The sequence below is a fragment of the Meleagris gallopavo genome, chromosome 3, assembly GCF_905368555.1.
Source record: "Meleagris gallopavo chromosome 3, MGAL_WU_HG_1.1, whole genome shotgun sequence".
NCBI lineage: Eukaryota > Metazoa > Chordata > Aves > Galliformes > Phasianidae > Meleagris > Meleagris gallopavo.
The window spans coordinates 60317100-60341044 of NC_139406.1; the positions used below are offsets into that span (position 1 = coordinate 60317100).

At 40.8% G+C, this 23945-nt stretch overlaps 1 protein-coding gene across 2 annotated transcripts; it reads left to right on the forward strand.

Annotated features, from left to right (window-relative positions):
* Positions 1-379: 379 nt before the first annotated feature.
* Positions 380-23079, forward strand: MTFR1 (mitochondrial fission regulator 1). 2 transcript variants are annotated; one of them, XM_003205083.5, is made up of 8 exons: positions 380-602; positions 5299-5441; positions 8817-8915; positions 14608-14726; positions 17023-17258; positions 19356-19608; positions 19775-19943; positions 21486-23079. In XM_003205083.5, exons 2-8 carry the CDS (start codon positions 5376-5378, stop codon positions 21543-21545), a joined length of 1002 nt encoding a protein of 333 aa, XP_003205131.3. In that variant the 5' UTR covers positions 380-602; positions 5299-5375; the 3' UTR covers positions 21546-23079. The 2 variants fall into 2 exon arrangements, with proteins under 2 accessions (XP_003205131.3, XP_010707307.2); XM_010709005.4 differs by having other exon boundaries at positions 380-572.
* Positions 23080-23945: the final 866 nt, after the last annotated feature.

Sequence of the window (23945 nt, forward strand, 5' to 3'; positions counted from 1 at the left end):
CCCGCGTGCAGTAGTAAGTACTCTAGTAAAGCTTTAGCAAAGCTTTCAGCAGCAGAAATAAGACACACGCCCCAGCCAAACCCTGAGTGCTCCCAACAGCGGCACCTCCGACGCTACAGAGGCACCGTTAGGTTAACCAATAAGCGGGTTAGGCCACCGCTCACCCAAATCACCCAGCACCCACTGCAAAGCAGCAGCCGAACCACGCAGCCAACGGCAGCTTCTCCAGGGCCGCCTCTTATTGGCGGAGGCCGGTCACGTGTCCGGCGGACACGGTAGGGCGCGGTGGCTGCCGGGTAAGGTCGTTCGACAGCCTGCCGAAGGGCGGCTGAGGTCCCACCTCTCTTCAGGCCGGCCGGCTATTGGTCGGGAGGGTGCCGGCGCGGCCGCGGATTGGCTGTTGGTGGGGTCGCGAGCACAGTGGGAGAAGCGGGTGAGAGCGCGGCTGAGCGTGGCAGTGGTGACGGTAGCTGCTGAGCCTGTCGGGCTGCTCGCGGCCCGTCGGGGCGGGAGCGGCGCGTGAGGGGAGAGCGGCAGCCGGAGCCTCGCCGGTGTACGTCGCCTTCAGAGCGGTGAGCCCTGGCGGCGGGAAGTGGGGTCAGGTGAGGTGAAGTGGGGGTGCAGGCTGCGGGGAGGCCCCGAGGGGCGGTGGCGGGCAGGTGCGGAGCGGGCAGCTGGCTTGGTGCTCCTCTGGCTCCAGGCGGGGCTGTGTGCGGATTGAAGCTGTCCGAAAATGAAACCCTCTTATGTGGCGGTGGCAACTCGCAGCGTGTTATGGAAAGCAAAACAATATGGAGGGTTTAAAGCTGTGGTCCGGTTGCGTTGTGTGGGAGCCTGAAATTGTTACTAAGAGACGTTATGGTGGAAAAAAGCATAGAACGTTCTGTATGCTTTTCCAGGCAGTGGCACCGCTCTGGTAATAGAAGCTGCGTTTTCTCATTTCTCAAAGCTGTAGCAGGAGTGGCACTGACAGCAGACACTGGGGAGCTGTGTGAGTCTGGCAGCACAGCGTGGGTGTGTGGTTCTGTTTGTATAACGCCTTACTGCTTGGCTTAGAGATGGAGGAGCATTTCACAGAATGGCCTGGGTTGGAAGGGACCTCAAGGATCGTGAATCTCCAACCTCCCCCACCACATGCAGGGCCACCGACCTCCACATTCAATACCTGACCAGGCTGCCCAGGGCCTCATCCAACCTGGCCTAGAACACCTCCAGGGACAGGGCATCCATTTCGCTTCTCTTGAATGTATGTATTGTTTTTATTTCTTGCTGTAGACTTCATGATTATTCTAACCTAAAGCATTTGAAGGAGCTGGGATTGTCTAGTCTGGAGAAGAAGAGGCTCAGGGGCGACCTTATTGCTCTCTATAACTACCTGATTGGAGGTTGTAGTGAGCTGGGGGTCAGGCTCTCTCTTGTGTAACTAGTGATAGAACTAGAGGGAATGGTTTCTAGCTGCGCCAGGGGAGATTTAGGCTGGACATTAGGAAATACTACTTCTCTGAAAGAGTGGTCAGGCACTGGAATGGGCTGCCCAGGGAGGTGGTGGAATCACAGACCCTGGAGGTGTTCAAGGAACGTTTGGATGTTGTGTTGAGGGACATGGTTTAGTGAGAACTATTGGTGATAGGTGGATGGTTGGACTGGCTGATGTTGAAGATCTTTTCCAACCTTGGTAATTCTGTGAACCTATCCCTTCAGCCATCTCTGTAGTATCCACTGACATGTATCTGCCCCTAGGCATATCTTTCCAAACAAGCGCTTCACAAAGCAGTGGGCACTTTGTTCTTGGCGTCTTCTGAGCCAAAAAGCAGACTTCTGCAGTTGCCTGTGACCTCTGCTAAATACCTCCATTGCTCATAAGTGGTGTGCCGTGATTTGGGAGAGGGCCTGCTCCTTTATGAGAAGATTCTGCCCACCGCTTGGTGTCCTGTAATTATTTTTTTCATTCATTTTTTGCCCTTTTTTAAATTAATTCTTTAATATGCTTCCTTATGGATATGATTTGGATAAAACTTCATTAGATGAGCATGCATCATGTCATAAAGACTTTGAAGATATGCCTGGCCTAGTTTCCTACTGAAATAAGGAGGAACCTGCTTTTTTTCTTTAATGTAACTTTTTTTATGTGCTTGGTTCTTCTTTGAAACCATACTTCTTTGAAATAAATGTATTTATTTATGTTATGCATACCCTTTCAATGTAGAGACTAGATCTTTCATTTTTCATGGTCTTGTTTTCTCTTCATATATAGCTGATCTGCTGCACCAGGAGCATTAAAGCATTCTCTTCTATTTTTGCATGGATTTTACTTAGAGAAACTTCTCTTAGGAAGACAAATACAAATATCATATTTCTTTTTAAGAGAGAGAACTCACAGTTTGAAAGGAACTTGTATTTTCCAGTGTTGTATTTATCCACGTAGAAATATTTCAATTTGAGAGCCTGGCAAAGAGTTTCATTTCCATTTCTGACTGGTACGCTTGTATGTACAGCTTTCAGAGCCTTTGTGTTTATCTCATTAACGTTTTATGAAGTGGTGTGTTATCTGTCAGCCTTGTAGACCGATATCTAATAGGAGAATATTGAGTGAAAACTCCGTAAGTGATTGGGAAAGGTGGGGGCAAAGGAGAGTTCAGCGAGGCTGAAGTGAGAACCCTGGCACTCAGAAGCGTAGCCCTGCTCACTTCCAAACAGGGAATTTCTGCACGTTTCCATATCAGAAAAAAAACCCTTGAGCATTGTTAATTTTTGTGTTTGTAGAGATGTATAAGTGAGCAACATGTGGCATTCCCATCCTGCCTGCTGTACGGACCGAGATGCCATTCTTTGTGTTATTTCTCCTCTAACCTCCTCTGGGAATGTTGCCTGTGACTACTCCTTACCACTGTAATCATTTTGTTTAAGCACACAGAAGTGTCACATTTTGTAGCGATATTACTGTCACTTTGGGGCATTTAATTGCAGCATTTGAGTTGAGGAGGCTTCAGAGGAGCTAAACTACTATTATTTTTAATTTAGCGAGCACCAGGTAGAGGATAATGAAGAAGTCAGAGAACAGATCAAGCAAACAGTATTTTAAAAGAGCTGTTGTTCTAGGTTACTAAAAGCAGTGAATGTTTAACTCTTGAGATTGGCACGTGTACAAGGTATTTGCTAATACTTTCATTCTTGCTGTCCCACTTTTCATGTGAAATGACCCTTTCTGTTCTCGGCACATGGAATAATTGTGAAATAATTGAGATTTGTGAAGAAAAATAGTGTGCAGGGTAGTCTGGAAGAAATGAGTGTGAAGTTTGGAGGTAAATCTGGAAAACTAATAAATTTCATAGAAATAGCAAAGGGATGTATTTAGAAGCGTTTCCCTTTTAGATTTCTTTTTAGATGAGTAATGAGGTTATTAAAACACAGTTGTCCTCGGTGCTGTGCTGATATTCAGGATCCGGGGGTACTTTGCACTCTCACAGAGTGACTTCTGTCACTTCTTCCAGCAAAAGCAGACAGCAGGTCATAGGCAAGTTCAGAATGTTGACCACTTTAAACATTTAGGCTGTAGAAGAAATGGTGATTTATAATGTGAACCAAAAATAATCATCTTATTAAGTCACTTGCACCCACTTACCTCTGTTATTAAAGATTCTGCCTTCTCAGTTGATCAGAACCAAAATTATCATTGCCTTTTCTTTATTTTCTTAATAAAACTTGACCGACTACATCTTAGCATTTTGGCATGACCTGGCTATCTTTTGAAAGAGCAATATAGCAGGGTAGAGGGAGTCATCTCTGCCCTTTTGAGGCCCCACCTGCAATACTGCATCCAGATGTGGGGCTCCCAGCATGAGGAGGGTGCAGAGCTGTTGGACTGGATCTGGAGAAAGGCAACAAGGATGGTCAGAGCACTGGAGAGCCTCTCTACGAATAAAGGCTGAGGGATCCAGGCTTGTTTGGTCTGGAAAGAAGGTGGCTATGGGGAGACTTCGTGCTGGTCTTCCAGTACCTGAAGTGAGCCTGCAGGGAGGTTGGAGAGGGGCTCTTTCAGGAACTGCAGTTTATAGGCAACCCGTTATTCTTTCCTGTTGCTTTTCCATTTAATCTCTTAATGAGTTAGTCCTCTGCTAGCTGGTAAAATAGTGCTTTTTCCTGAGTTATTCATCAATAAAAGGAAGTCCTGTTAGGAAACGTGTTATTCTTTCTGTGGTGATGAGAAACTAATATCAATTTTTGTTGTTGTATTTAAGCCTGTCTGGAAAAAAAAAAAAAACAAAAACAAAAAGCCTGTAAGGCTGCATCCTTCTTGCCAAGTTTCCACAAGGAGTAGATTCTCACTAAGGAACTGTTGACTGTTAGGGAAAAAAAAAAAAAAAACAATCCCAAAAACATTTGTAATGGAAACAGTGATGATTTAACTGTGATGCTTGTGGGCACTTTCAAACTGCATTGCTTTTCCATCTCCTGACTCTGTAGCTTCCTAACTAACAGTTCCTAGCTGCCGCATTGCCTTAGTCATCCTTCTGTCTGTAATGGCTTTAGCAACACAGTTGTTCATACTACAAATATTTTGTACGGGGTGCTTCAAACAGAGTGTTGTTTCTAGCCTGATACATGAAACAAATGTAAACCTAAAGCTATAGCTTTTTTTTTTCTTTTTCTTTTTTTTTTTTTTTAATGGCACACAATTCTTAGTGGCATCCAAGTTGTGACTGGCGTAGAACATGTTTAAGGGAAAGATATGCAATGAAAACATCTTTAGTGAATGGTAGTATGTATAAATAGACACAGTTTGAAATCTGGCCAACTTTATAAGCCACTCGAGTATTTTCAGGTCCCACATTGACACTGTTTCCTGTCTTTTTCTTCTATTAGTCATATTTCCATGTTTCTGTTGTGGGAAACAACAAAGCTGTTAGAGAATGTAAGTGAGGAGAAGGGGTCTGCTTTCTGGAGTTTGTTTTTGCATAGGGAAGAGTTTCAGCTAGGAATGCGGCCCTTGAATCACAGCATTGGTCCTTGGTTGCAGGCATTCCATTCAAGTTGAAGTGAGCAGTCGTTTTCCCAGTGTTTTAGCCATTAGCTTTGCAGCAGCTTTGACTTCTTAAAAATCATACTACAAAACTCTTTGTTGCCTCTACTAGGTCAGTTGTCTTCTGGATAACTGTACTTTGCAGTACTAGGAATTGTCTGGAAGTGTCTTGTTTTCAGCAGCTGCTTCAGAAGCTTTCTGAAATACATGGAGCAATTTTCCTCTTTGTATGACCTCAGCATGCTTCTAAAATGTTTGTTTCATGTTTCTTTTTTCAGAAGGACTATGGAACCTCTGCAGCCCTGTAGATTTGGAAGGCTTAAATCCAGATTTGGAAGAACCCTTTCCAGTCCAGATGATTCGCTGGTTTAAGAGCTTAATGAGGATGATTTTTGAACAAGTTGGACTTAACATGGAATCAGTAAGTGTTTCAAACTTGATTCTTTTTTTTCTTTTTTTTCCCAGAAAATCAGGTATTGAAAGCACTTCATATATTTTAATTTGCCCTTATCCATTCCAGCAGAGCACTTTAAATATACTCAGTATCTGTATGATTCTGCATTGCTGAGCAGGTATGCAGTTCCCTACTCAAGACACTGAAGTACTGTGTAACGTGTGCATTAAAAATACCGTGTAGTTCCTTCTAGCTCTAGCAATAAACTGTTTACAGTGTAGATGATGCTTTCCATTCTCCTCTTTTAGGTGTATTTTGAAGCTGAAGGAAAGTTTTCAACTGAGTTGACAGCTGAATTCATTCTTAAGTGTCCTTCCTTCTTTGCTCTTATCTATAGATATATAAAAAGCCCCATGAAACTGATGATTATTGTGTTGTATCTGCCTCTCTCCTCTCCTCCTGAAAATGTTACTGTATAGGAGAGCAACATGGCTGTGTGCTTCACTAGGAAAACAGAGGAGTATGCCTGCGTAGGTTTCTTCCTGAATGAAAGAATATGGGAAGTTTTCTGTCAGAGCTTAGCAGAGAGATTTGCTACATATCATCTGCTGTTTCACTGGGATCTTTAGGAAGCTGTTTTGTGTAGAACTGCTGTCTCCAATACAGTAATGTCTTTAAGTTATAAATACATTTTAATAAGATGGAATTCTTTACAACTATGTGCAGTACTTATTTAAGATGGTTCTTACTTTGGTGGTTGTGATAGACCACTGAGGAATTTACAGGGAGTAGAACTGATATATATTGTAGATTACCCGTAAGAATCAGTGTTTTAGGATTTTATTAGAACCTAAATCTGAGATTTCACGGAGTATAACACTGAAAATTCAGAGCACAAGAATATGCTTACTACTCTGGGTGCTGGCATGGCTATTGTTAGCAACATCTTTAGTCTGAATAGGGGGGAAATAAGTTTTTAATCTCTATTTCCCCCTATTCTCTGTTTGTCTCAAGCCTGGAGTAACGTGGTTACATTTCCAAATGTTAGCCGTCCTGCAGAACAGTAAAACACTGATGCAATAAGAGGGTATTACTAAGTAATAGTCTGCAGACTTGCTCTGCCAGTGCTTCAAGTCAACAAGAAACTGTGTGAGCAGGATTAGAGCAATGCTGAGACTTATTAGCCCAGCTGGGCAGTGCTGACTTTATTGACATACCTTGAGGCACAACTTGTATGCAGTTTTCTGAAAATACTGTCTAGGCATATCTTGAATCACCCAAACTGAGTCATTAAAAACCTGAAATGTATTTAGGCACCAAATATTAGGGAGGATATGGGTTTCAGTCAACCTTTTGTCTGTAGTCTGAGCAATCTCTAAACAAGTTCTACCACTTGTTTGAAATGGACTGCGCTTAGGTTGGCAATACAGCACGTAGTCCAGGCTCTTTGCTCTTGTGGAAATGCTTCCGTAATTAATCAAGCATTCCCTTGACTAGTATTTTTTTCCAATGCAACATCACTTTGAGGCTGTTGTCAACCATTCTGCTTTTAGCAGCAGAATTGACTGTTAATGGTGAGACTCTATTACTGCAGTACTGCTTATCGGTGACTTATTCTTGAGGGCTCCAGTCTACTTACTTTTTGTTCAGCTGTATAGATGACAATAATGTGGTCCTCACAAATGAGAGGTGGTTCTTTGTGGCATCTAAAATGCAGTTCCCAGAGAGGACTCTGTAGGTTGAAAAAAAATTGTATTCAAACTTAACTGTGTATGAAGCAAAGTTGTATTTCCTGTAATGAAAAATTGAGTCTGAGGTAATCGTTGGCAACAATGAGAATCTGATGTGGAAATCTAGCATAGCATATGTGCTGTCTGTATATGCATTTATTTTGTCAAAACGTATACATTGTACTAAAGTCAGAGGAAAGAAAGATGCTTTAGTATGGAACTAAGCAAAATGTTTTTGTGAAGTTTTTGAAGTAATATAATCTGGGGATAAATTCTGTGAAGCACAGTATTTTGTTCTTAACAGAACCCTCTGAATTTTAAGAGTAGTGATTTTTGTGTAGCATTTCAAAGTGTTATTCAGTGGTGTGGTGTGAAACTCCCACAGCTTCACCATGCAGCTCACACAAGCAATACAGCCTTGCCATATCAGTGTTATTTCAATCCAATCCATACAATTCATATTAAGATTTCTGTTTTTGCCAACCTCTTAACAGGGTGTTGAGTTTGCTTAAATTCATTAGTCTCTAAAAACTAAGATCTGAATAGTAAATTTGTATCTACAGTCAAAAGTAAATACTGTCCAAGTATTTTTAATTACCAGACAGTGTTCTGATTGTTTATTAGCCACATCATCTTCATTACAGCCTTCCCCTCAATCATTTTACCTTTTCTCCTTTGCTTCTGTTGTCATTCTCCCTACTGAAATCTTTCCCAGTTCTTCTGTTCTGCTCTTTTTGTAGAATTCTTCTAGGGTTAAAGTCTCATTTCATACAACTGTAGTAAAATAGGAGAGCAAGCATTCTTGTCGTTAAGTAAAACAAAAGATAAAAAATAAATCCACAATGAAATGACCTAGAAGAAGTGTGAACTTCAGTAGAAACAGTTTAGAATCAGAAGCTAGATGAATTGGGGTTCTATTTGCAGTTTCCTTTACTGCATCTGTATGTTAGGGCATTTTAATTTTCAAATATTTCTTTTTTCCACTTTTCTCTTTAATTCCACAGTTGCACATTCTACTCTGTACATGCTTATAGTCTGTTTCTCTTAAGACCAGTAGGCACTGTTCCTGTGTTGGAAGAGCTCTTAATTTAAAAATTTAATTAATTTAAAAATTAAATTTAAAAAAATTTAAAAAAAATTGGGGAATGTGGAATTATATAACACCCTGGAGGTGTTCAAGGCCAGGTTGGATGGGGCCCTGGGCAGCCTGGTCTGGTATTAGAGGTGGAGCTTGGTGGCCCTGCCTGTGGCAGGGGATTGCAGATTCATGGTCCTTGAGGTCTCTTCCAGCCTGGGCCATTCTGTGATCCTGGATTTTTCATGATTGAATGGGTTTTCATGAAACGCCTTAAAAAGCAGTGTATGATTCAGTGCAGATTCATCTATTGTGTTAAAAGGGGGCAAATTATGCTTTTGAAGATCGCATCTTTTGAATCCTACTGCATTACTAGATTTATTGCTTTGAATTTAAACTTAATGTAAAGGCTGTCTTGAACTTCAACTGTCATAACTATATATTGTATTCCTAGCAAGAAAAAAATAAATAAAAATAAATTCTAAATCATATGTACATTTAGTACAAGCACAGTACAGAAGGATAAAGGGAAACTGTTCCAATATGGTGATTAATTTTTTAATCTAACTTCTGACTTTTTTTTTTTCTTCCCAATAGGTACTTTGGTCAAGCAAGCCTTATGGTTCATCTCGGAGTATTGTGAGAAAAATTGGTACTAACCTCTCTCTAATACAGTGTCCAAGAGTTCAGTTTCAGGTAGGAGTCTCAACAGTTTAAAACACAAGTTTCACTATACAGATGAAGAGATTTACTCTTGTATCGAAAGATTTTAGGGAATTCTATGGCTCATTTATATAAATTGACTTGAGGGTTCATGAAAGCAGAATTAGATAACCCTGCCACATACGAGAATACTTTACTTCAGTTCTTCCCACTTCCAATTCAGATTTTTACCTACTATGGATTCTTTTCAGTACTGCCTAAAATGCTGACCAGTGTTGCTGTAACACACATAGCAAAACTTGAATTGTTTTCCTAAAGAAAATAAAACTTCTAAAATCACAGAATCATAGAATGGCCTGGGTTGAAAAGGACCACAACGATCATCTAGTTTCAACCCCCCTGCTATGTGCAGAGTCACCAACCAGCAACCCAGGCTGCCCAGAGCCACATCCAGCCTGGCCTTGAATGCCTCCAGGGATGGGGCATCCACAGCCTCCTTGGGCAATCTGTTCCATTGTGTCACCACCCTCTGTGTGAAAAACTTCCTCCTAATATCTAACCTAAATGTCCCCTGTCTCAGTTTAAAACTATTCCCTCTTGTCCTATGAATATCCACCGTCGTGAACAGCCATTCCCCGTCCTGTTTATATGTTCCCTTCAAGTACTGGAAGGCCACGATGAGGTCTCCCCAGAGCCTTCTCTTCTCCAAGCTAAACAAGCCCAGTTCCCTCAACCTTTCCTCATAGGTGAGGTGCTCCTGCCCTCTGATCATCTTAGTGGCCTGCAAGGGCTCCACATCCTTTCTGTACTGGGGGCCCAGGCCTGGATGCAGTACTGCAGATGGGGTCTCACAAGATCTGAGTAGAGGGGGGACAATCACCTCCCTCTCCCTGCTGGCCACCCCTTTTTTAATGCAGCCCAGAACATACAGTTTGAAAAAGTAATTTCTAGGAAAAAAATATCAATTCTTAAGAGAGAAACATTTAAAACTTACTTCTAAAAAACAGTACTAAAGACTAGGCTTAAAAAGCATGCAAAGGTGGGCAGTTATGTAAAAATATTGGAGAAAATAACAAACTTTATAAGAAAGTAAAAAATTATTTATAAGATGGGTACCCTTGTTTTTTTGTTTTTGCAGAAGGCTAGCTCATCTTAGGTGAAAGAGGAACGTAAGTGCTGTGTAGCTTTCTCATTTGTTATCTTGTAACTTTGTCCGCACCTAGTGGGAGGTTAAAGAGCAAGTGCAAAAGCTTAAGGAGGAGAAACCCTTGCTTTTTATAACAAGTGTTCAGGAACAGAAGGGAAAATGGAAGCTGTTACATGGAATCTTTTCAACTCTGAGAATGCTGTGCATAGGGGGTGGGTATAGAATTGCAGGTATTTAGTGCTTGAAACTCCTGCTGAGAGAGGAATGTTTCTTGGAACAAGGGAGGAAAACACAAAGATGAATGGTGGAAACCATCAGCCATACTAAGGCAAGGTAATTTTTACATAGCTAATTTTTTCACTCTTGCATTACTCTCTGTATCCTATGTGAGGTGTATGTATAGTATTTGAATTTAAAAATAAGCCTAGAAAAATCAAATAATTCAGATTACCATAGAAGTCTCTTTGTGGTGATAGTAAAAGCCATGCTAACATTTTTGCTCTCTCAGAGACTTGAGGGCCAAGTATCTCCCACCATGGGTGTCTTCATGAAACTTGAAATAATAAACGTATACATTGCTACAGGAGGGATTGTGCAAGTGGGAAGGACAAGAAAATGGCCTGCTGAATTTGAATGTTTAGGTATATAATTAATAATGATTATGCCAGCAGTACAGCTGTGCGTGCCTCACATTTGTAAAAGTGCAGTCCTCCTGCATTGTGTCTGATTCACCCTGCTGTGAAAGCTATGCAAGGGAAGATAATGCTTATTTGTAAAAAAAAAAAAAAAAAAAATAGCCAAATAATGCCTTCTCTCAAAACAGTACGTAGAAGAAGACATTCTGGTTTTTGTACTTGCAGAGAGCTGGGAGATACATCTGGGGAGTTTTTTTCAGAATACTTTTAGTGTTGAAATGTAAAGATATGAGCAGTGAGCTTTGCTTTGATTCTATCCACACTAAGTATAAACATTCATCTCCTATAAGATGTGCTGCTTTTAGGAACCTTTCCTTACCATTGTCATAGTTGATTGAATTTCAAACATTACAAAGTGGGGCCTTTATGCATATTAAAGTTTATATGGTTAATGTGGGCTTTTGAGCATAATTATAACTGTTTCAGTTTATAAACTGCTGAATATGTAGAAGTGTGATGCTAACATCTATCTTTGTCTTTATCTCAGTGTTAAGGTTCTGTAGTGAAGTTCAGTACCAGTCTTGATCGCGTTTATACTGTTGCAACTGAGGCTTTCCTATGGCTGTCTCTTCCTTTTTCTTTCTTGCCAGCTTTAGCTATATTATGAAAGGACCATGCACTGAACTTTGCTGTAAGTCACTTTCTCCAGAAACCAAAGCAAACCATTCCTGCCTCATCTGGGGGTGCATGCATACCACCAGTGTTTCTAACTTTATCTGAGATCTATAAACATTCTACAGGCTTTCATTTTCTTATGACAAATGGATAAGGGGTATTGAAAGAGCATTTCTGTTTATGTTCATTCTTTTCTCCTCGCATGCTTGAGGTGTGTGACTGTTGTAGTGCTTGTCTCTGTGGATTTTGTCCTCGTCAATATTTATTGCTAAGTGCAGCTCATGCGTTCAGTAAGCAGTGACAGAACTTGACTGTATATGGCATGAACAAATGAAAGTGGTTCGTAAGGCTGGTTTTTATATGTCATGTTTTACATTTCCCTGTTGTCTTTAGGAGGAAAAAAGTTGAGCATCAATATAGCTGAGGTAGATTCAAACAAACTGACAAACACACAGAAGATAGGAGCCTTCCTCCTTCAGTGTTATCAATCCAGAATCTTCCAGATACGACATCTCTGTAGTCCCATGCTTCTGTTTGTCTGATATACACCTTATAATTGAATACATGCCTCCTAAGGAATTGATGTGAATGTAGCAAACATCAGTGCCAATCTGAAAAATCATAGTAAGTTTGTCCTGAAGAAGTATTTCCAAATGTTTAATACGCAAGTCTATTAGTAATTTGAAACTTGAGGTTTTTGTTCTTTCTTAAATATGTAAAAATATTTGTTCTACCTTCCACTTCTTGAAGCCAACAAGAGGTAGGACCCTATTTTGACACCATCAAAAAGCAGTTCAGTATGTTTTTTTCAGACGTTCTTTGTCTGCATGCTCACATGTATATGTGAAACACACACACACTAAAATAGGAAAAAAGTCTGTTAAGGAAAAAGTTAGGGAAACAGCTATGCATTACCCAGAGAAAGAAAAGCAAGCTACTTCCAGTCCTTCATCCAATTCCTGCAACTCAGTGTTTAATAGAATTGGGCCTCTGTTTTCAGCTGTCATTTCTCCATTTCAGGTGTTGGCAGAGCAGTTGTCCAAATGTTCCTCAGCCAAGATGGGCTGGAGGGCATTCAGCAGGGTTCTTCAAATATCTATGTTCTACGGACAAGGAAATGTTTTAGGAGATGAGTGCTGGCTTTTAACTTCCAAGTTCAGTTAAAAATCTTGCCTCAACTTGAAATTCAGAACCCACTTCTGTGGAAGACCTTGTCATTTATAGGGATAGAGAAAAGAAACATCTGCATATGGAACAAGTAGATTCTGTTTACACGTAAATATGAATTATGAAAAGTAAGAAGAAACTTGCATCACTGTGTAACAGAAGACTTGCTACTTGATGTTGGATTAGAAGTTTCTTATCTCATGATGCAAGAAACCTGGCTGTGGTAAATGCATTCCTTACTGTTGCTTTCTAAAATGATTTCTGATGCAAGTACATGTCATACCTTGATTTAAATGCACCTTCAGCCTTTTTGTGGTAATAGTTCCTCACATGGCCATTACCATTTGGAAAATTTGTATGGCCTGCAAGAAGCAGCTGCTGTGTTACAGATGAGATGTTTTTTAATTACCGTTAGCTGTAATACATCTGCAGTGGTCATAGTAATTTTATTTTAAAAAAGAAGAAAAAAATTCAAGGAAACCTCAAACAGTGACAGTCCTACCGTGCAATATAGTATGCTCCAGACTGTTCTGAAGAGAGGCAGACTGTGATGATATTAGGCACAACTGTTAACGTGATAACATATTACCATCTGTGCTGATGCTACCTGGAAAAAACCCTGTTGTTTCCAAATGATCGAGTAATGCCAATATATACTCCTGGGAGCTGTGATAAAGGCTCATGCACAAGTTGCAAGAGTAGTCATCTTCACCTCATAATCTCAATTCCCAAAGCTGTTTGTGACAACTCCTAGGGGAGGAAAAAAAATAACAACAAAAACAGAACTTGTATATTTCTGGAACTTGTGTATCAAAGGCTACAACTAAGATATGTGTGCATGTTCTTCATAAATGGTTTTACCTAAACAAGATTAAAGTCCTACTGTGCTGGGTCAGCTACAAATTCAGGATAGTGCTAGCATTTTGTGATTGCTGCTACATTATAGTTTCTTCTTAGAAGAGTGAGTTGCCTTTAAGTGCTAGCAGGATGAATCAGGGCAATACTTCAGAGACTATTAAATGCTACCACCATCTTTGTCAAGGTTAGTAGTTTCTCTGCCACTGCCAGCACTTAAACACCTGCAGAACTTCACGTGCAAATTTGGCATGTGGATTATATGTAACATATGCAGTAGGGGTGGCATAGTCACACTGGAAATAAATAACTAAAGGCAGCAAACAGAGCAGGAGGAATTACTGAAAGATATTTCAGTAGCTTTTATTTGCTTAAGTACAGAGACCAGGCTATACTCGCTGGACTGAATGCCCTTGTGTAGCTTGGGGAAGCAGCTGATAATTCAAAGTAGATTTGAAACCATTCTGTATAGTTGTGGTTATGAAGCATATATTGATGGCCCAGACAATTGTTAGATTTCCATTTGGGTCACTTAACTGTAAATGGAAGAAATGTTCCAGTCTCTTGAGCCTTGTTCACCTTTGGCTTCAGAAAGCTATAGAACTGTGCTGCAAAAAGGTCTGTCTATTTGGCATGCTGTAAGTGAGATTTTTTAGTAAATAGTTTATTCATTCCATTATAGTTCTGTCGTAGCTGTCATTGAAAGTCCTCATGATAATGGAGTTGGTAGAAGGACTTTTTTTTTCCCCATGCAACAGACACGGCTGAAGTCTCAGACAGAAATTTTGGACATTGTAGAGAAAGGGAAACACACTACAACAATTTTTCTGTCACAGTAGTACTAAGTTACTGTAAAAGATTAATAGGTAGAAGTAGTAATTATTTTCTTTAACTACTGGTCATGAATATCATTAAAACATTATTTGAGTTATTACAGCAAAGCGCTTCAGAGTGTTGATGTTTGTTTGTTATTAAGGTAACAGTTTGCTTTGGACTTTCAGCGTTGAGCGTTGCACAATAGTACATGTAGGTAGTCATGAATCTCAAAAACCAATATAGTTTCTATCAAATATTCAGGAGACTAGATTGAATAGTGTGTTAGATTTTACACCAAGCTTAGGACAGTAGCAAGTGTAATGAGTCTATTGATGTGTTTTGTGCATGTATGTGTTAATAGTTAATAGTGCAGCCTAACTAAAAGTTTCTAAATGTTTCTAAAACTTTCAATCTTGTTTTTAAAATCTAGCTCACTTCTCAAGCCACAGAAGGAAATCATCCTCATCAATTTAGAGAAGATGCAGTGGCTTCTTTTGCAGATGTGGGATGGGTTGCTCAAGAGGAAGGTGAAGTCTCTACAAGGCTCAGGTATGCACTTGGATTTTCTCTTTGAAGTTATAAGCTGAGCAAAAGAACTGGGTACTCCCCAATGAAATACCCTGTGCATTACAATTAATACAGAGCACTTCTGGGCTGGGAGATAGAAAAGGTAGGAATGGGAAAGAATAAGTAGAGATTACAATAGCAGGATTATGAATGAAAGATTGGTTTGAGAACATGAACAGAGACGACTCTGGTTTTATTAACTTATTGATTTCAGAAATGAGCTTCACAGAAACATCTACTGTGGTGTGGCACAATCACTTTCACTGATTCTTCTCTAGTTCTCCAGAGATTTCATTAGTGTGGGACAAGGTATTGTAAGGCTTCCTGACTAACAGCAATGATCATTCTGACGATCTATTAATTGTCACATCATTTTTCATCCTTCTGGTCAGGGCTTTGCATTCTGTAGCACATAATTTTAAAATTACAACTTATATTTTGTCTTCATCTTTATAATGAAGACTGGCAGGGAAACGTGTGAGTACCTGTGTCCAGAATGATAGCATAGATACTTCTGTGTTGGACATGGAGTACTGCATAGCACTGTAGCTGCATAAAACAGGTTGGCCTGGGTGATGAAGTTCCATTTTCAAATGTACCCAAATTACTGCTCACACCAGCCTGAAACAGAGGTGCAGTTCTATAGTGCAAAGAAAGCTTTAGTTCAGACTAACCTTCCAGAAACTGTAGGAGTGATGTACTTCTGAAGTGCCTGCATGCAAAAGAAGGGCAGGGTGGGACAGGTAGATATGAGATCAGACTGAAAGAATCCTCTAGGTAAATAGTGGCTTTAAGGCAGTGTAAGCTTCTAATGAAGCATTGCAGGTCAATTACTTAGTAAACGTGAACATTTCAGTGTGCACTGCTTATTACACCTGTGCATGATGCTATGTAGTGCAGCATACATTTGGTATTTTTCAGTTTTCCAACTTTTTCAAGTTCCAATCCTGCTACTGTGGGCAGGTTTGCCACCCATTAGGGCAGTGAAGCTGGGGAGGGTCTGTAGCCCAAGTGTTATGGGGAGCACTTGAGGGAACTGGGATTGTTCGGTCTGGAGAAGACGCAAGGGAGACCTTCCAGCTCTCTACAACTGCCTGAAAGGAGGTTGTGATGAGGTCGGCCTCTTCTCCCATGTAACAGTGATAGGATGAGAGGTGATGGCCTCAGGTTGCACCCTGGAGGGTTCAGGTTGGATGTTAGAAAAAATTTCTTCTCAGGAAGGGTGGTCAAGCATTGGAACAGGCAGGAGAGACGTGGGTTAGTGGGCATGGTGGTGAGGAGTTAAGAGTTGGACTAGGTGATCTTAACTCTTTTCCAACTTTGATGAGACTGTCATTCTAGATCAAGTTGCTCAAAAGCCTCATCCAACCTGGCCTTAATCACCTCTATGGAAGGAGCATCCACAGCTCCTCTGGATAATGTCTGATATTTTCTGTCAGTGTTGTGAAAGACTCAATTGCCGATCATCTTTACAGATGGTGATCTGATTTATGATACCCCATTATCATTAATCTGTATCAGCTCTACTCAGCCTGTTTTAAAATGTTGTTGTCACCAATTAGTATAAACTGTTGGTGACTGCAGATGTTCAATAATCTCTGTTTAACGTAGCTTCTGCCTTCGTGTGCGAAGGCAGCAGAGTTGAATGTTCTTGCTCTTTGTGAGAAGATGGGAAACTCACAAACTCTCTTAAATTGTATGAAGCTTTATTTCTCTATAGCTGTGTTTATTCTTAGAAACCTTCATGTAAGATCCTTTCCTATTTATTGATAAGCAGCATCAAGTTCCATATGCTCCATTCTCCCACCACTGGTAAAATGGAGGGCAGAAATGGAGTAGAAGTCCAGAAGTTCAGAAACAATATAAAAATGTGCCAACTAACTAACAAACTCTTCCTCCTTCAAAGGATCAACTACAAATGATTATTTGCAGCTTATGGAAAGAAATATGGAAGCATTTGGATCAAAACAAATTTAAATCTTAATTTCAACAAAAAATAAAATAGGCATGAGGCAGAGGAGTAGAGTTGGGGCAGGAGGGAATTAATTCCTTTTTCCTCTGGAAATTCAGTACTCCTTACAAAGCTGGCTAGAAAGAAAAACACCTGTAACACAAATAGAAGGGATGCAAGGCTCTTACTTTAAGCTGTCTGTTTTGGTGGGAGTGATTGGTGTGAAGACAATTTTTGTCAATCCTTCAACTTCTGTTCTTGGTTTGCTTTAGTTTTTACTGATTGGAAAGCCTTTAAAGAAGAATTTTCTGGTGTTTTTTGTTACAGGTCAGAAGTGTGGTCAAAAACAGCCCAGCCCCTTTCAGGTGAACTACATGGAAATTCCCTAGGCAGACCAGACTCCATACCAAATGTGTTACACGAAGAACCAGCACCCAGAAGCACAGTAATTGCAAATGAAGAAGCTCTGCAGAAGATCAGTGCTCTGGAAAATGAACTTGCCACTTTAAGAGCACAAATAGCCAAAATTGTTATCTTGCAAGAACAACAGAATCTAACAGCAGGTATTAGATCTACTGTGTACTCTTAGCACAAATTACTCAATGAATTCTCCTCTTTATGTTCAGTACAGCACTAAATCATTTTTGTGAGATAATGCAACACTGAACGCTTCTGCATACTGCTTTAGTTAGGTTAGTAGATGGACAGAGCATCTTAATGGAGAGATAGAGAGTATTTCATAGAATCACAGAATGGCCTGGGTTGAAAAGGACCACAACGATCATCCAGTTTCAACCCCCCTGCTATGTGCAGGGTCACCAACCAGCAGCCCAGGCTGCCCAGAGCCACATCCAGCCTGGCCTTGAATGCCTCCAGAGATGGGGCATCCACAACCTCCTTGGGCAACCTGTTCCAGTGTGTCACCACCCTCTGTGTGAAAAACTTCCTCCTAATATCTAACCTAAATGTCCCGTGTCTCAATTTAAAACCATTCCCTCTTGTCCTATGAATATCCACCATCGCGAACAGTCATTCCCAGTCCTGTTTATATGCTCCCTTCAGGTACTGGAAGGCCACACTGAGGTATTTCTTGAAGGCAAGAGGCCTGTCACATTTTTCATATTTTCTAGTACTCCATCAGTCCTGATGTTTCGCAGAATCATGGAATGATTTGGGTTGGAGGGGACCTTTAAGATCATGTAGTTCCAACCCCTATAGGCAAGGACGCCTCCGTCTAGACCAGGCTCATCAGACCCCCTATCCAGCCTTCCCTTGAATGCCTCCAGGTAGGGGGCATTTCTGTGAAAGCTCATCAGAATTCCAGTCTGCAGATGAGAAAAGAAGTATTAGCAGCTTTCAGAGAAAAGCTAAATTAAAGCTGTTTAATAATTACTAACATCTGAATCTTCCTTCCCAGAAATAGACCATCCCATATAATGATATAGTCATGTAAGAGACTGATTATGCTTCTGGAAGATGTAGTTTATATCTCAAGCTTATGAAATAAATAGCAGAAAAAGAGATTATGCATACAGAACCAGAAGTTGTTTCCTGTAGAAAGCATCGTAACAACTTTTCTTTCTTTCCCTCACAACTAACCACTGCTATCCATCCAATTCTGAGTCTCTAGTCTGCAAGGATTAGTGGGAGAGAGAGTCATTGCCAATTGCAGACAGTAGCCATTCGGTTTTCACTGATTCCTATCAAGTACTTTGTTGTGCCTGTGCTCATGGTGTTGTTCAGTTTTTGCCAGCAAACTGATTCTTCCTTAACTGTTCAACCTCAAAATGGTGAAACAGTTTTAAAGGTCACTTTCTTTCATTCTTGAATTGCAAGTAGTTATTTGAGGAAGTCCCACAGGAACTTAGTTTTCCCCATTTTCCCTTTTCCTCTATGTATTAAATTTTGATGTGACTTTATCATCTTTACCTCCCTCTTCTGGTAGAATGTGGTAACAGTTGTGTTTGAATACGTTGATGCAGAATAGACTCCTGTATTATCTGCATACATATTTAGACTAGATACTCTGGGCCTCAGAACTCTGACTTAACCTGCTTTTAGCAGTTTCTTAAAGGTGCATTTGAGCAGAGGTTCCTTCACGTGTTGGTGATTTCTACTATTGTAACTTTTTTTAATCTAAAGAGAGAGGGAATACCGAGTCAAGATAGATCAGACATGATTGGCTGTCCTAAAATAACCCCTAACCTCAAAGAGCTTGAATTTAAGCACTATTTAAGCTGTGTAATATACATTTTAAAGTCTCGTATGGTAATTTCTGGTGATAAAGTGAAGGAATCATCACTCCCGTGGCAAACTACAGCGGAGCTGGACCAGATGACCATTAAAGGTCCCTTCCAACTCAAACAATTCTATAATGGCCAGCTCAGGGCCCGCTTCTCAGATAAAAGTGAAATATCAATAATGTTAAAAGCAGGATTTGATTTGAAAGACATGGTGACATGCATCCCAGTGCAGTTTGAACTGGGAATTCAAGGAAGGATTTTGATGTGGTTTTCAGCGATATCAACTTAAGTTATGTGACAATCTAAAGAAGGCAGAGAGGAGACAACTGAAACTATTTTAATCATATTCTTATCAGAGTATTTGTGAGGTATAAAGGGTACATAGAAGGAAACTGACATGGCACGTTTTGCTTGCAGCTGGGCTAAGCCCTGTTGCCTCGGCTGCTGTTCCTGGTGTGCCACCACCGCCGCCACCTCCTCCCCCTCCACCGCTCCCTCCCCCAGCTCCACAGCAAAGCATTTCTGCCATTGAGCTCATCAGAGAACGGAAACACAGAAAAGCAAACTCTGGACAGATTCCGACAGAAAATGGGCCGAAGAAGCCTGAAATACCAAACATGCTAGAAATCCTCAAAGACATGAACAGTGTGAAACTACGCTCGGTGAAAAAGTAAGATGTTTATTTATATTTATTAACTTCTGCATTAGCAGTTTGCTTTTGTGACTAAGAACTATTTGAACTTGGGGGAGATGACGATGTAACATTTGACAAACAAGAGTAGAAATGAATTCATGACTTCTAAATCTTTGCTGAGGTTTTTCATTTACCTTTCTAGGTCACCAGGAGATACAAAACCAAAAGCAGCTGACCCCACAGATCCTGCAGCCTTAATAGCAGAAGCACTCAAGAAGAAGTTTGCTTACCGATACCGAAGGGATAGCCAAAGTGAAACTGAAAAAGTAATTCCCAAGTCTGAAACTAAGACAAAGACTGAAGTGGTGCTGGTGAGTATTGTGCTTCTGATTGCTTGGACTAATCATTGTTTGATAATTGCCCGGTAAGCCCAATAAATCTTTCTGCCAGCAGACAGAAATACCAAGGAATGAACAAACCTGTCCACAAAACCCCATGAAGTATTGCTGATACATTAGGAGTTGTGGCAAAAATGTTTTGTTTCTAATATCAGCTCTCAAGATTGTGTACTGGTTTGGCTCAAGATTTAAAAATCCCTTCTCAAGTTTTCTTCTTTAAACAAGAATCTCCTGTTGCAGTGAAAACGTGGTACCATAAAAACTTGATTCCTGTGGGCTCATACTTGAAACAAATCTGAACTGTGCCTGTTACCAGGCTGGTAGTGCACAGGTCATTTCAAAGCCAAGTCCTGGAGCAACCATTCAGAGGAATATTGAAAACAAATTCTTGAGAATGCCTGCTGAATCACATAGGGAGCATCTTCTAATGGTATAAGTGAGTTAACAATTTTTAGTGTGGTTTTCTTTTTCTTTCTTTCTTTCTTTTTTTTTTTTTTTCTCAACATGGGGGCATTAAAATGAGATTATTCTTAGTACAAGTCAGTGTCTCCTAGTGTATTTCAGATTGATTTGAAAGTCACGGAGTTTCTTTGAGCAGTGGATATTCAGGATGGGAGTTTCTAGCAATATACATTTACTTACAAAACAAGATAATATAGATCAGTGATGTTAGTAAACAGCCCTCAAAGCCTTGTGCTATAGAATCAGAACAGAAAAGTGTAAAACTCCAAAATCTAAAGCAACTTAACCAAAAGAGTTAGCTGTACTCTGAATTACTTGAAAAAAGTAAGACTTCTGAGCCATAAGTCTCAGGACTTGCAAGTAGTTCAGCTTATTAGTGCTGCGTGACTCACTTGCCTTCTGGCTTAGGCCTTTCAGGTTAGTACAGAATCATAGAATCACTCAGGTTGGAAAAGACCTTAAAGATCATCAAGTCCAACCTCAACCTAACCATACTACCCTAACTCTAACAACCCTCCACTAAATCATGCTCCTGAGCACCACATCCAAATGGTTTTTAAACACATCCAGGGATGGTGACTCAACCACCTCCCTGGGGAGCCTATTGCAGTGCTTAACAACCCTTTCTGTAAAGAAGTATTTTCTGATATCCAACCTAAACCTCCCCTGGTGCAACTCCAGGCCATTTCCCCTCGTCCTGTCACCTGTCACAGTGAGAAGAGACCAACCCCGTTCTCGCTGTAAGCACCTTTCAGATATTGGAAGGGAGCAATAAGGTCTCCCCTCAGCCTCCTTTTCCCCACACTGAACAGCCCCAGTATTTTTCAGGCTGTTCTTCACAACTTCAGGGCTGCGTTTCCCCCACATCAATCCCTTGTTTCTAGCATCAGAGGCTTTAAGATAGAAGACTGAGTTGGCAACGTTTGCAGAGGAACAAGTTGACAAAGGAAGTTACCACTGCCCAGGTTTTGGTTTTATGTACACGTTGGATGGGTAATAGTTCAGCCGGGTCTCTGCTGAAAGCAATCAGCGCCTTTCTGGTTTTCTTCTCAGTTTGGACCGCACATGCTGAAGTCTACAGGAAAAATGAAGACTTTAATTGAAAAATCTTAATGTTCCGAGATCACTACATGAAAGACCGTCAAGCTGCTTTGTCTGAAGTCTCCTGTGTTGCAAATAGCATTAGGACCAAGTGGTCTTATGCAAAGCTGAAGAAAACTGATGTGGAACTAAACATGAAGTTTGAGGTGCATGTTTGCATGTGATTTACCACAAGGAATAAATTCGACCTTATACTCAGGTATTAATTTTGTATTCAAACCTGGCTTTCTATATAGATTTACATGTTGGTTTTTGTTCAGTAACACTGTTATCTCTACGACATTCCTTGTGTATAACTGCCTGCCTTAAAACATTGTGTACATGTTAATAATGACGGCGATATACCCTTACGTTAATCACTCATTTGAGCTCTAATGGTAACTTGCACTACCGTGTTTACTTTGATACTGACTTTTTCCATGTCAGTGTTTCTTTTAAACTTCATTTTAGGAATTTTTTTAGTCCCCCTCCCCCAAAAAACTGAGTACAGCTGCTTCATTCTGAATCAAAAAACTGAAATCTGCTGCAGAAGTCACTTGGTGTGAGATTTTTAGTAGCAGCACAGAGTTGCAGTGGTAAGATAGCAGTACTTACCATCTTGTGGCCAGCATACAGAGTGCTGTGCTGTAGGGCCCTCAATGCTGGTATTGCAGCAAACCTGAACTACACAGGAGGTAGCAGCAAAGTGAAAGGATTACTGTCAGAGCACGTGTTAGCCAGAGCAGCAGTGGTGTAGATAAAAAGGCAGAAAATACCAGGGGGTGCAAGTTGCCAAAAGTATATCGCTCATCTCAGCTGTGCTAAGAGATGGTTACAGACACCTTTCATTCCCAGCTGGGTAGGCTTTGAGTTGTTGGGGACTGCACAAGCCCTCGTGGTCCTCTTTGCAGGAAGCCACGATTGAAGTTGTTCACATAATGTGTTTTCAGGGGAAGTCCTTTGCAGATTTCCCATAGCAGTTCTTTGCTGCCAGACCCGCACAGAGCTGGTTTACTGACCAATTCTCTTGCCTCTGTCTACAAACGTGCAGGGCTGAAGCTAGAACCAGAATTCAGATTGAGAAAAGCTGTTCTGCAACCAGCTGTAACTGCTGCACACCTAAGGGAAGCCAGGGTTTGCTCTGACTGCAGCTGGGCTCAGACGAGCCAGGTGTGGCTATTCCATAGTCTGCCATACTCAAACAAGTACAAGTGCCTTTTAGAGCTGCTGTTCTCTAGGAAAAGAGAAACAGAGCACACTGGAAGTAAAAACAAGTGAATGGTGCTGGGAGGTTACTGATGATGACTGAGGCTTTGCTGCTGCTTGTAACTGGGATGTAGATTGTACGATCAAGGAGGATGTCTTCTGGTGTGAAACTTGAAATGATGTTAATATGTACACAATATAAATTCTTTTCAGAATGCTCTGCCATCAGTTTTACTGATAGGCCATTAAATCTTCATGTTCTTTTAAATGTCTTTACAACACTTTTTGAAAAGTTAATTTTGGGTGTTTTGTATTTAATGCTCTATTGCCATTATATAAAATTAAAAGCATTTAAAATAAATACTGGGTATTTGTGGTACTCTACAAATGATGTCAGCCACAATCAAGTACAGTCTACGTTCTATGACAGTGACAAAATGCATTGGCAGCCTACATCTGTTTCAGAACAGGATTACTTACCTTGCTGTGCAGCACAATTAGTCCTAGAGTAGCACACCACTGATAATTCAGAGGGAGGGAGGAGGTTATGCCTCCCCTAGGCTTACCCTGAAGCTTCTCATACACTCCTGGTACCCACCTGGAGGTTGTGGTCAGCCCCTGCATGCACTTCTGTGGCACTCACCCCTCTCCCAGAGGCCACAGCTTGGCAACAGCTGGCCCAGAAAACTCTACTGAAGTCACACTTTCGAAAGCTTTTCAGCCAGCTTCACTTCAACTCCATAATTTGTGATAACATAACTCAGTTCAGTTATATCATTAATTGTAAAGTACAGGATATTGACCGACCACTTAAATTTGTCTGAAATGTGAGAAAAACGCACATTAAACCTCTCTGGTTTGAAATGTTGATGTGAGGTGCAGGTATTCGGTACCCCAGAAATACAAGAACGTGGCAAAGCCTTATTAGTGACATAAAGCTATGGTAACAGAAACGCCCTCTGTATGGAAAACGCAGCACAAAGCTGCCACCAATTAATTTACTTCATACTTTCATATACCTTATTATGCATCTTTCTACTTTAAATCTTTCCATTCTATGTGCCAGCGCCCACAGAAAACCTCCCAGGCAGCAGTACTCAAAGTGGGGACATGCACACCAGACGGACACCTGCAACAGAACCCAAGACCTGTGCCTGGCTCTCCATCAGCACATGGGGTGGTCCAGCAGCAGATTTGCAGATTAGAAGTAATTACAGTGGGAACCTG